At 45.7% G+C, this 12802-nt stretch overlaps 1 protein-coding gene across 1 annotated transcript in view; it reads left to right on the top strand.

Moving 5' to 3' along the window:
- Positions 1 to 11585, top strand: part of MTMR7 (myotubularin related protein 7) — a 42151-nt gene extending 30566 nt beyond the window's left edge. Inside the window, exons 9-14 of the mRNA XM_079989733.1 lie at positions 440 to 565; positions 1065 to 1114; positions 1635 to 1835; positions 4244 to 4375; positions 7789 to 7915; positions 10259 to 11585. Coding sequence (XP_079845859.1) covers positions 440 to 565; positions 1065 to 1114; positions 1635 to 1835; positions 4244 to 4375; positions 7789 to 7915; positions 10259 to 10624 — 1002 coding nt within the window. The 3' untranslated portion in view covers positions 10625 to 11585. The remainder of the gene's footprint in view (positions 1 to 439; positions 566 to 1064; positions 1115 to 1634; positions 1836 to 4243; positions 4376 to 7788; positions 7916 to 10258) is intronic.
- The last annotated feature ends 1217 nt before the right edge of the window (positions 11586 to 12802 follow it).

The following is a 12802-nucleotide window of genomic DNA, read 5'->3' as shown; positions in this document are numbered from 1 at the left end:
TGGTAACACTGGAACATAAGAAGCTGCCTGAGATGGAGTCAGATGACTGGTCCATCTAGCTAAGTTTTGCTTTCACCAGGGATGGGAAACTTGTGCCCCTCCAAATTATGCTAGACTACAACTTTCATTGTCCCTGATCAGTGGACATGCCAACAAGGACTGATGGGAGTTGGAGTCCAACAACGTATGGAAGGTCGCAGATTCCCCACCTCTGGTCTCTGCTGGTCTGCATCCCTGGTCTATGCTTCACAGGCACATGTTTCAGACAGGGGTCTTTCCAAGCAATACCTAGAGATGCCGGGAAACTGTAGCTGGAAACTTTGCAAGTCGTTCTTTGAGTTGGCTGCACCAGTTTGACGTACTTCACACAAATGATGGAAATGTTACTGCTCTGCATTTTATTGGCTATATATCTCTTCAATGTTCCTCTGTATTTTAGGCTGTTGCTGAAGAAGGAGTGAGTGTTCTTGTTCACTGTTCTGATGGATGGGACCGGACAGCTCAGGTTTGCTCTGTAGCAAGCCTTCTTATAGATCCATATTACAGAACTATGAAAGGGTTTATGGTAAGCATGCTTGCTTTTGCAGAAAAAGGGGGACTTGTAACAAGCTATGTGCTCTGTAGCTACTTAGCTTAGTATAGCAGAGGCTTCCTTAACACTAAAAGTATTTTAAAGCTACTTTTAAGTATCTAGTGGTTTGGTTCTATGCGCTTCTGTGAGAGCAAGTGTAGCATAGGAGCAATGAAAGCTCCCTTATGCTGAGTCAACCATTTGCCCATTCGCTCAGGATTGTCTGTGCTGAAAGCTCATCCATACTTCACTTGACTCTTGCCTAAAAAGCACAGGTCTCAACTCTTTTCTATTTACCCCATTGGATGTTGCTGAACTACAACTCCCATCATCCTTGGCCACTGGTCATGCTGGCTGGGGCTGATGATAGTTGGAGTCTGAAAACAGGTACCCCATCCCTGCCTTAGACTTACAGTGAAGATACTTTTCTGCTTTCTTAAAAATGCATGTAAGCTTCTTTGCATGCAACTTATACACACCTCTCTCATTCTAGGTATTAATCGACAAAGACTGGGTTTCATTTGGCCATAAATTTAATCACAGGTAAGTGTGGTTTGCTGTGTGTAGATTTCATGAGCCTACAGACAGTGAAATGTGTTGCTACCATCAGATAGCAAATGAACAACACTTTCTAAATAATACCTATAGCTGCGCCTTTGAGCTATGAGCTAAATCTTCCATAACTGTTATGTTGTATGGGGCTGCAAATCTTTGACTGAGGGACAGCTGTGGTTGTGCAATGTTTCAAACTATGGTGTTGTAGTAGTAATTCAAGATAACCAGGGCAATGCCTTGTGTATGACTATGTAGGCAAACTCTTTTCTGATTGTATGCAAATAAATTGAGATGTTAGCTATTCAGGCTTGGGCTGACTCTCATGCCTCAGCCAAGGCAAACTTCAGACTTGGTTCTGAAGTGCTAGGAATGGCACCAAAGTAATCTTTTTCTTTTAAAAAAATATTTAAATTGAAGTTTAGGACTGGGCTTGCAATGGTGCAGGGTGTCATTCATTTAAAAGGATCATTTGCTATGAATTAACTTTTCATTTTGGGATTGTTTTTAGGTATGGCAATTTAGATGGAGACCCAAAGGAGATCTCTCCAGTTATTGATCAGTTCATCGAGTGTGTTTGGCAGCTTATGGAACAATTTCCTTGTGCCTTTGAATTCAACGAAAGATTCCTAATCCACATACAGCATCACATCTGTTCGTGCCAGTTTGGGAACTTCCTGTGCAACTGTCAGAAGGAAAGGCGAGAGCTGAAGTAAGGCATGCTTGCCACTTAAATGATACGTATGCACAGTAGGCCATTCACTCCTTGAGAGCTGTATTTCATTTAGATGAATGGGGGACTGGAAAGGGCAGACTTGCCCATGAAAATCTTTTGCCCTCCACTTCCTAGTTCTACAAGTTATATTAGGTTTCCCACCCTAGTTAACTCCATTATCTTTTGGACTACAACTCCTATCAGCCCCAGTCTGCACAGCCAGTGGTCAAGGATGGAAGTCTGGTAACATGGCTTTTTTGAGAACAGAAAGGACCTGTGTTTTGCCATGACTTGGACTTCAAACGTCTCAAGCTTGCTACAGTCCTAGGCCTGTTAGACTGCTGTGGCTTACCTCCAGTGATGTTGGAGTCCTGCTCCCATCCATCCCTGCCAGCCTGGCTAATAGGAATTGAAGGGACACAGGTTTCCCACCCCTGCTATATTACTTTTATTCATTGGCTTTGATTTGGAGTTGAATGTACCGTCTAGCCTAGGGGTGAGCAACATTTTTCAATTCAAGGGCTTCATTCCCTTGGGTCAGGGACTGGCCGGACACTGACGAGTGGGCACCGGCAGAAGGGGGTTGGAGACTGACGTGGAAGAAAGGAACCTGTAACAGCCAGGAGGCAAGAGTCAGAGGCAGGAGAATCTGCAGGTTTGGAGAGTGAAGACCAGGTGCAGGGGAGGAAGAGAGAGGTCAGGCTGGTGTAGAGTCAAGGGCTTCAACACCCACTCCTCCTGCTCCCTTCAGTCCTGCTCCATTGATTCCCAGGACCAGAAGAGGATTGAAGAGGGAGGAGCAGAAGGTTACACACAGGCAGAGTCTTCGCCTGCTTGTGTGCAGCTCGGATAGGGGAGATACTGTAATGGCTTGTGTATGCTCTTCGCAATAAGCACCTCTGCTCACTCAGAGATATTTACAGTGTGGGTTAAACCACAGAGCCTAGGACTTGCCTATCAGAAGGTCGGTGGTTCGAATCCCCACAATGGGGTGAGCTCCCGTTGCTCGGTCCCTGCTCCTGCCAACCTAGATAAATAGGTACCACTCCGGTGGGAAGCTAAACGGCGTTTCCATGCGCAGCTCTGGTTCACCAGAAGCAGCTTAGTCATGCTAGCCACATGACCCGGAAGCTGTACGCCAGCTCCCTCGGCCAATAAAGCGAGATGAGCGCCGTAACCCCAGAGTTGGCCATGACTGGACCTAATGTTCAGGGGTCCCTTTACCTTTATTTTACATATGTTCAAGCAGCACATTACAATCATGCATCTCAATCATCCGGTTCAGATTCGGGGAGTGGCCTTTGCCTGCTTCTCCTCCAACAGAAAAGGCGGGGAAGTTTCATGTGACGTCTCCCCCCCCCTCCTCTTTAACTCTCCTCTCCTGGGCAGACGGAACAGGCACAGCCTCACTGTCTGTGCCTGAACTTCCTGTGCGGTGCTGGAGCTTTGCTTCAGCATTGGAGAGCCTTTCCGCCTCCTGGCTCTCCCCCTCTTCCCCATCCGACACTTCCTGTCTATCTCCCTCTGACTGTTCCCACTCCTAAATGGCATTCTCTGGCAGTCCCATGACAGATACGTAAGCCAGGTTCAAGGGAGGGGCCTCTCCGTTGCGGCAACTGCCTCATCGGGTGCACACCTAGGTGTAGCTGAGAGACGTAGGACTGATGGCCCCGCCTTGTAAGTGCACTTTTGGCAACATCATTGTTTCCCAAACTTGGGTGTCCAGCTGTTTTTGGGCTACAAATCCCACCGTCCCTAACTAGAAAGACCGGTGGTCAGGGATGATGGGAATTGTAGTCCAAAAGCAGCTGTTGACCCACGTTTGGGAAACACTTAAGTTAATTCCTAACTGTGGACATTCATTGCCTGACAGCGCCTTGACACATCGTGTAGGAAAGCTTACTCTGTATTCAAGAAGTGAGCAGGCCCAGGACAAAAAGTGGACTGAACAACAGGTGCAGCTTTGTGCGGTAGGCTGCATGTCAGCCATGCAAAAGGTAGCAGCTTCTATGTGAAAAACGTGTGTGCATGCGTCCCCCCCACACCACCCTTTCCACTCAAGTAAGCAAGAAGCCAGATCATAGGCCAAGGACACATTCAATCCAGACAGAAGCACTCGAGGGCCACTGAAGACTGCAGCCTGGGAAGGAGATGTGCCTTGGAGAGGGTTCAAAGGGCTGGGAAGTGAGGCTTAGTGGGCCACTTTTGGCCCCAGGGATTGAGGTTCTCCACCCCTCCTCTAACCCCTCTCCATTCGGAATAGGGGAGCTTGAATCAAAGAATACCCAGTCCAGAGCGTTTGAATTCTAGCCTTCTTAACTAAACACTTCTCCTAACCTAGTTCCACCAGCGTATTTTGGCTTGGGCTTGTATTCATGGGACTTGTCTTTCAAATCAACTCACAGGATTCAAGAGCGGACTTACTCACTTTGGGCTCACTTGTGGAAGAATCGGGCAGATTATGTGAATCCGCTGTACAGGGAAGACCATAATCGGACCCTGCACCCACAGTCCGCACCCTGCCATATTATCTACAAGTAAGTGACAATCTTGCCACTGGGTGTTCTCTTAACGGAAAACGTTAGGACAAAATGCTGCTGTTCATTTCCCAGGTTTCATTCCCAGGTGTATGAATAATGTGATAATGTTCCGTTTAGGAGACATAACGCCATGTCGAGTTTCTTGCTAAATAGACTCTTCACTTGTATCGCTGGATTATTCCCAGAAATAATGTCAATGCCCAGTCCTGAAACAAATTTGTATTAGGATATCTGTTCTAAAAGCACCTGTTCCCATCAGCACCAATGTTGGGCTTGGTAGCAAGGCTATAGGCATGCACCTTGCTTATGTAGCAGATATCCTGTGGTTTGATTTCTAACATCTTCCAGCAAATGTCATCCTTAAGTTTTATTGAATATATATATCATCATCATCATCTTATCTCTTTCTCTCTCTCTCACACCTGTATATACAACCCTGTATAGGGAAGCATTTTAAGGTTTAAGGTTTTACTATGTTTTTATACATGCTGGAAGCTGCCCAGAGTGGCTGGTCCAGCCCAGTCAGATAGCCGGGGCACAAACAAACAAACAAATTAATAATAATAATAATTGAAGTTCTCACTTTTAAAGTCAAATGTGCCTGTGTAGGACTTCCTTCCCAAATGGCCACTTACATATATTCCTAGATTTTTTGCTAATTTTCAAGAGAGCCAGTGTGGTGTAGTGGTTAAGAGCGGTAGTCTCGTAATCTGGGTAACCGGGTTCGCGTCTCTGCTCCTCCACATGCAGCTGCTGGGTGACCTTGGGCCAGTCACACTTCTCTGAAGTCTCTCAGCCCCACTCACCTCACAGAGTGTTTGTTGTGGGGGAGGAAGGGAAAGGAGAATGTTAGCCGCTTTGAGACTCCTGAAGGGGAGTGAAAGGCAGGATATCAAATCCAAACTCTTCTCTTCTTCTTCTTCTTCTATTTTCTATGGTCCTGTGGAATAACAACAACAACAACAAATTTCTTGTACCCTGCCTGACCTGGTTACCCCAGCCACTGTTGGCAGCTTCCAATAAAGTATAAAGTAACACACCGAAACATCAAACATTAAAAGCTTCCCGAAACAGGGCTGCCTTCAGAGCTGCCAGAAGTCTTATGATTTTTTATCTCTTTGACATCTGATGGGAGGGCGCTCCACAGGGCAGGCGCAACTACGGAGAAGGCCTTCTGCAGCATAGACGGGCCCTGCTGAGGCATTTGGATACCCATGAACACCAACCACATGAAGGGGTCAGCTGAAAGGCACAAGACTTGTTACTGCATGTGGTGGGCACACTTACAAGCTCATGAGTCATTACCAGCAGTTTGACGAGGGGCCCTCCTCAGCACATAAGATTTCCTCGACAGGGATGGGAAAGCTTGGTTAATCAGAGGTCCTGTCCTCATGTTGGAAACTGACATGCCCAGAAGCAGTGCCCTTCAAACTGATGCAAATCATGCAGCTGGTGGGGCTGGCATGCATGGCAGAGTCAGTGGGAGGGGGGCTAGCCCCACATGTACTCTCTGGTCCCTTCACACGTTTGGTAGCTATGGTAAAGGTAAAAGGTAAAGGTACCCCTGCCCGTACGGGCCAGTCTTGACGGACTCTGGGGTTGTGCGCCCATCTCACTTAAGAGGCCAGGGGCCAGCGCTGTCCGGAGACACTTCCGGGTCACGTGGCCAGCGTGACATCGCTGCTCTGGCGAGCCAGAGCCGCACACGGAAACGCCGTTTACCTTCCCGCTGGTAAGCGGTCCCTATTTATCTACTTGCACCCGGAGGTGCTTTCGAACTGCTAGGTTGGCAGGCGCTGGGACCGAGCAGCGGGAGCGCACCCCGCCGCAGGGATTCGAACCGCCGACCTTTCGATCGGCAAGCCCTAGGCGCTGAGGCTTTAACCCACAGCGCCACCTGCGTCCCACGGTAGCTATGGTAGCTATGCCTAATGGGGCTGCAATCTTAACCCTGATGTGCTGTGAGGATCGCTGACACTGGAACGAGCACATCCTGTCCCCTAAAATTATATTTATGGAAATTTACAAATAATGTTTATTATGGCTACAATTCAAAAGCTGAAAATCTGTTATGTACAAATGCAAATGGTAAAAATCAAGATCTCTCATTGGTTTCCTTTACGGAGTGTGCTGTTTTATTGTTCTGATTGCTTTGTTCCCCGAGGAAATTGTTTTTTAAAAGTTGATCTTAAGCTAACATTGCCTCTTGAGAATTAAACTGAACTGCTATAGATTTGGGAAAGGGGTGGTTGTGTTGACGGGAATCCACTTAGCGCTATCATTAGAACTTACAGCATTACAGAGCCTCTTAAAATAGCTTCACAAGCCCTTTCTAAACAGCTCTATTCTGAATCCACCTCTGACTGTTACTTAACCCTGCACTGATCTGCTTATGCGCACGCAACCGACCTTTGGTTGCATGTAACCAGAGGAACTGGACAACAGGGCAGATAAGTCTAACCCAAGTAGTCCACAACGTGTCTTTACGGTATACCCCACCTTCTCTGAGACCGTTTTCAGGCTAACCAGGGAACTGTCATGTAGATGAGGTCTGTGACAGTGACAGAGTAAACAAGAGTAGGTCACGGGGGGAACCAGCGTCTCAGGGTTATGTGAAGAAACATCTGCCTATACATCAGGTGTTCCTTCTCACTGCAGCACGTTCGTTTCAGGGATCTTGTGCTTGCAGCAATTTGTGAAATATTGATTGCTCGGCAGCTGCTTCATGCTGAAATGTGTCACTTTCCCAAACAGAAACGTCTCAGAAATCCAGGAATATATATTTGAGCTGCATGGCTTTGCAGACTTCCATGTTAAAATTAGCCGCTAGATAGAAGAAGGCAGGCAAGGATTTTCACATGCCAACTTGAAATTTGAGGAACTTCCCCCCTTATTAAACTTGTGCCTAGTATAGCATAGAACAGGGGTGGGCAAGGTTTACTGGCCATGGGCTGGATCACTCCCACGGAGATCCTCCGTGGGCCGGACTGGCGCAGCGTGACGCCAGAAATCGTGTCTGCGCATGTCTGCGGTGCCAGAAATTGCTTCTGCTCATGCCCAGACACCAAAAATTGCACCTGCACAGAAGCGATTTTCAGCGTCTGGACATCCGCAGACGTGATTTACGGTGCCGCTCGGCGAGTTTCCACGCTGCGCTGGTTTAGCGCAGAGTGTGGGGGACTCGCTGAGTGGGCAGCTCAGTTCAGGGGCAGCTCGTGGGCCAGTAAAACAGTCTTCATGGGCCACAGGTTGCCGACCGCTAGCATAGAGGTCTGCGCTGGGCCTTAAAAAGCGATATTGTACTCATTTAGGTAGAAGTTACCTCCATTGAACTCTGTGGGACATACTCCTGAATAGGCATGTACTGGATTTCCTTGGGAGTCCTGCAACTTCATTCTTTCGTTTTCCAGATTCTGGAGTGGAATGTACAACCGCTTTGAAAAAGGGCTGCATCCTCGGCAGTCTGTTACTGAGTACTTATTGGCAGTGAAGGAAGAAACACAACAGTTGGAGGAAGAGCTACTGGTCTTGGAAGAGGTATCTTTATTTATTTATTACATTTCTATCCCACCTTTGGGGTGTTAGGGCCAGGGGTAGTCCCTCTGGTGGGGGACATGTTATGCTCCTTCTGGGGTAGTTTGTCCACCTTTGGTCCCCATCCTGCTCTCAGCTCCCACCTGTAGCTCCTAAAAGCTGTCAGCATGCGACTAGTTGGCTAAACCAGGTGAGGGTAGCTGATGGGTCTCAAACCTTCCATGAGATAGGGACTTCTTCTGCATGCAAAGACAGGCTCTGGAGGACGAAACCAATAGTGGGTACAAGGTCAATAAGGTGGTTTCTGCATGTGCTATAGAGGGGGCAGATGGGACTCATCAACCTGGAATGGTAACCCATTGAGGAGAAGGAAAACTCTGATCTTAAACCTCCGCTGCCTTGTGGGATATCATCAGTAAGGCCCAGAGTGGGGTTTTGTCATCTGGGCAGCCCAGGACCCTCATCCACACTGTCCAGGCTTGCACTTTGGTGCAGCCAACACAGTGGTTTGACTTCATCCCCAGTGGCACATGCCATTCTCTCTCTCTCTCTCTCTCTCTCTCTCTCTCATAATGGATGCCAACAATCCCACCTTTCTTCCAAGGAACAAAGGTGGTCTATGCGGTTCTCCTTCTCTCTGTTTTATTCTTGTAACCACCCTGTGAGGGAGGTTAGGCTTAGAAACTGGGACTCGTCCGGTGAAGGAGCTTTCAGAGTTGAACAGGGCATTGAACCTGAACTCCCAGGTCCTAGTCAACACTCTATAACCACTACATTTCACTATGCTTCTTGAAGTCAGTGTGGTGGGCCAGCTTTGATCCAGTTCAACATGTGTGCGTTGCATGCAGCTGGTGTCCCAGACTGGGATGCATCCATCAAGCTAAACTGAGTCCATCACTATGAAGATACAGAGATGCTCCTCCAGCATGCAGATCTCCCTTTCTTGACTGGAGCACTTGCATTCCCCTCCCCCCCACCAGCTAAAGCTAATTTTATGACTTTGGATGGATTGTTCCCAATGTCTGTCAGTGTTTATTGTACCAGCGAAATAGTACCAAATACTTCACAATCCCTGATCCTGAAAGTGATGAGACAGAAGACATTTTTTTTGTCTTGCTTTTATTATGATTTCCCATCCTCTCTCTCCTGCCCCCCATAAAATTGTATTTATTAGCTGCCATTTAAAATGAAACATTTCCCCCATGGTGACTTATAACATGCAAAACAATTACAAACTGTATAAAATATAAACAGCATAATCAGAGGTGTAATACCAGCAGTAAAAACATTTCAGATCAATATATTGCAGCCAGCAGTAAGACTACTGCCTGTTAAACTCTCTCGTTAAAAATTGTTTCTGGAGTCCACCTAACTACTACTAAGGAGAGAGCTGATCTTGAGGGAGAGTGTTCCATAGACATGGGGCCATTGCAGAAAAGGCACTGTCTTTTGTATACACCAGCCTTCGCTTATTTTATGGAGACTGCACAAATGGGACCTCTGTAGCTGATCTCAAATCCCTGGCAAGTTCAGTTGGGCTTAGACAGTCCTCTAAGTAGCTTGGTACCAAACATTTATGTCAAAATAAAAAATGAAGACTTGGGTCAGGAATGACCTTCCAAAGATAAAAGAGAACCCTCCAAAAAGTGGACCTTATCAAAACACATTTTCTCAGGCTAAGAAAAGACGTTTTGCCTGGGGATGGTGCGGGAATGGTGCGAGTCAGTATCCTAAGTCTCCAGGGGGAAAACTTGCTCCTCTGCTATTCCCTTGGCAATTCTCTCTCAATCCAATCCATTATATTTCATGTTGGTTTCCATATTTAGATTTTTTTGTTCAAAGCATTTATACTCCCCCCTATCCACAAAGGCTCCTAGAGTGACTTAGATCAAGAAAAGCAACAGATGTGACACAAAAGCATAAAGGGATGGGGAGAGAAGAGGAAAATAATCAACCTCAGGCACCAAATTTTTGATGTTTATAAATAGCCTTGTAACACCAATAATTTCATGCCCAAGTTTGCTTGCTTTACTCTTCCCCTCCCCATCCTTTTTGACCAGTTAGGATGGAAACAGGCTGGTTGCCGTTTTGTTTCCTTTATTTTAAGGCCTTGATGGCCCTTGAGAAATAATAATAGGAAATAATAACAATGTTAATATGGGATGTATATTTCCTCTTCCCTTGCTGTCCCCTTTTCCTTTTGTGAGGTGCCAGGGCAGGGACTGTGTGTGTCATTTTTATCGATACTGTATGTGAGTAATTCTGGGAGCTTTTCTTGCTGAAGAGTGGGATATATACGCTTTGAAAGATAGAAAAACGAGGAATGAACTGTTTCTTGTCTTGCAGAGACTGGCCAAACTTACAAGCGGGCCATTGAATAATGGTGAGATAAAGCAAAAACAACGAAATGGAAGCAACGACTTTGGACATTCTACTTCCAATGACAGCATCGCCAACACTCCCCAGGATTACACAGGCAATCTGAAATCCTTCTGCTCCCGGAGTCCATCACAGGGAGATGAAGAAGACTCGGCCCTGATTCTTACGCAAGATAACCTGAAAAGCTCTGATCCAGATCTCTCTGCCAACAGTGATCAGGAGTCAGGTGTGGAGGACATGAGCTGCCGGTCCCCAAGCGGAGGGGGATGTTTGCCCAGCGAGGATAGCACCAAAGACCGCGATTCAGACGAAGCTGTTTGTCTTACTGTCTGAAATGAGTTAGCCAGTAGGTGACAAATGACTGCATGTTGAAAGAGAGAAAAGTCCAAAGAAATAGAGTTGTACACTTAAGGTCCAGATGTAACATAGTTGTAAGCTAGAATCTTAACTGGAAAAATAACCTCTTATATTTAGCTTCTCCTATTTAAGAACAGTCATGTATTTATGGGATTGCTTCATCTTCCTTTAATAACTAACAGAGCCATACAGAACAGACAATTTCTATTTAACTTAGAATTCTAGGTTAGTGTTTAGTTGGTCAACAGCAGTACCGCTCCAAAGAAGCTTCGAGAAAACATGTTGATGCAAGCCATGCCAAAACAAAACAATGACCTGCCCTCACCATTCCTGCAAAATAACAGCTTGCACTTTATGGATACAGATGAACAAAGAAGTCCACTTCTTGAAGAACATTACTCCATCCGTTCAGAAAGTTATAGTTAAAATAGTAAAAAAATATATGTATCATTCCCAGGTTCCTGGATTTATTCCAGCCTTCCTCAAACTTGGTGCCCTCCAGATAATTTGGATTACAACTGCCATCAGCCCCAGCCTTTGCAGGTGATGAGAAGATGAGTCTAGGCACAGACAGCATGCCAGTCACTTGCTGCAGATTCTTAAAAGGACCAAGTATTTAGAAAGCATTTCCCCATGTTACAGATGGGGAGTACTGAGGCAAGGCTGTACTGCGGAGGACCATAAGCTTGTGCCAAGCAGGCCCAGAAGCCCCAGTCTTTCCTGCCCCTTAAGTTTTGCAGAAGAGGAAGAAAACAAAAGATCAAGTTGTAGCTCAAATCAACAAGGGGCCTTCGCGTTGCTTTCCTCTAAGGGAGACGCTTCCTTAAATACCGTGACCCTGATCCAGTTTTAGTTCCAGGTATAGCCATGTGTAACAACAGCTTCATGATCAAGGATGCAAAGTCACATTCCCATGCATAATAAAAAATACCCTGTCCATTCTGGTTGGGTTTGTAGCACTGAGACAGCAAGGGATGTGAATCCAGGTAAATGCAGAAAGGCTGTTTATGGGGATTGATGTCTTTTGCTAGACTTCTGTCTCTGAGAGCTCTGCTTTTATATCATTTTGGGGGTGGGGGGATTTGAAGATGATTGCTGCTTAATGGGACCCCTGTACTTAAGGCCTATCTTTGACTTCTAGTTTGGAAGATACTGGGCTGTATTCAATGCCCCGCAAGTTGAACTCTGCCTGTGCAACAAGATGTCCTCCCTGTGCATGTCCCGCAAACCACATTTTGTTCCCAATTATCTTACAGAAACAAGAGTTTATATTGGATTAGCTATCATGTGTACGTACAACAGTCAAACCCTGGTTTTAGTCTAGCGACAAAACAGGAAAAGAACTCAGTGTGTGGTTTTGCAGGCAAAGAGGGTGTGACAATGCAAACAGGAGGGGGCTTGATTCAAAATAGCTAAATGGACTGCAATAATCCAGATTAGTTGGGTTTGGTTAAACTAAGTGATTTTGGTTACTAGTACCAGAAAACCCAGTGGTCATGGACTCTGAGTAGATTCCTGTCACTTTTTATTATGCAAATGTAATGGCTGTAGTTCACTCCTGGAGTGGGAAGGGAGGCGGTAGGACAAGGGACATATTTTGGGAGCAAACACTGTCCCCAATACTCATAGCGCCAGCCTTCAGTGATAAAAACTTGGTAGGGATGCAACACATCTAGCAACATTCAGAAACTAGCAAGATGACTCACATTGTTTTTAAAAATTCCATGTTTTGAAATCAGCTCCACACTTTAGAATCGTACATCTTTCTAAAACATATGCGTAGAATACCTGATGTACGTTCTTAACAATTTTTCTGGATAGGAATGAAGAATGGTTTCTTTCAAAACTTGGAAAGCATGGAAGCTGCCGTATTTGTGGAATCACGTATGAAATACGAATGATGCGAAGGTGAAATCTGGGAACTTAACTTAAAACAAGTGTAACACTGTATACTATATCATCTTGTCTGTATTTCTAGAAATATAGGAGTTTGAAATATGAAAAACACTTAGTAAAATTTGTGCAGCATATTTTAATGTCCAGTTTTGCCGCTCAACTCCTGATGGTTTTGCTTGGGATCCCTGAACTCTTGATTTAAGACATTATGGCTTGTTTTGTTTTTGTATCGTCTTAATGCTGCATTATACTACCTGA

This window comes from Podarcis cretensis, assembly GCF_951804945.1.
Source record: "Podarcis cretensis genome assembly, chromosome: 9".
NCBI lineage: Eukaryota > Metazoa > Chordata > Lepidosauria > Squamata > Lacertidae > Podarcis > Podarcis cretensis.
This window is presented reverse-complemented; position numbering and strand designations above follow the sequence as displayed.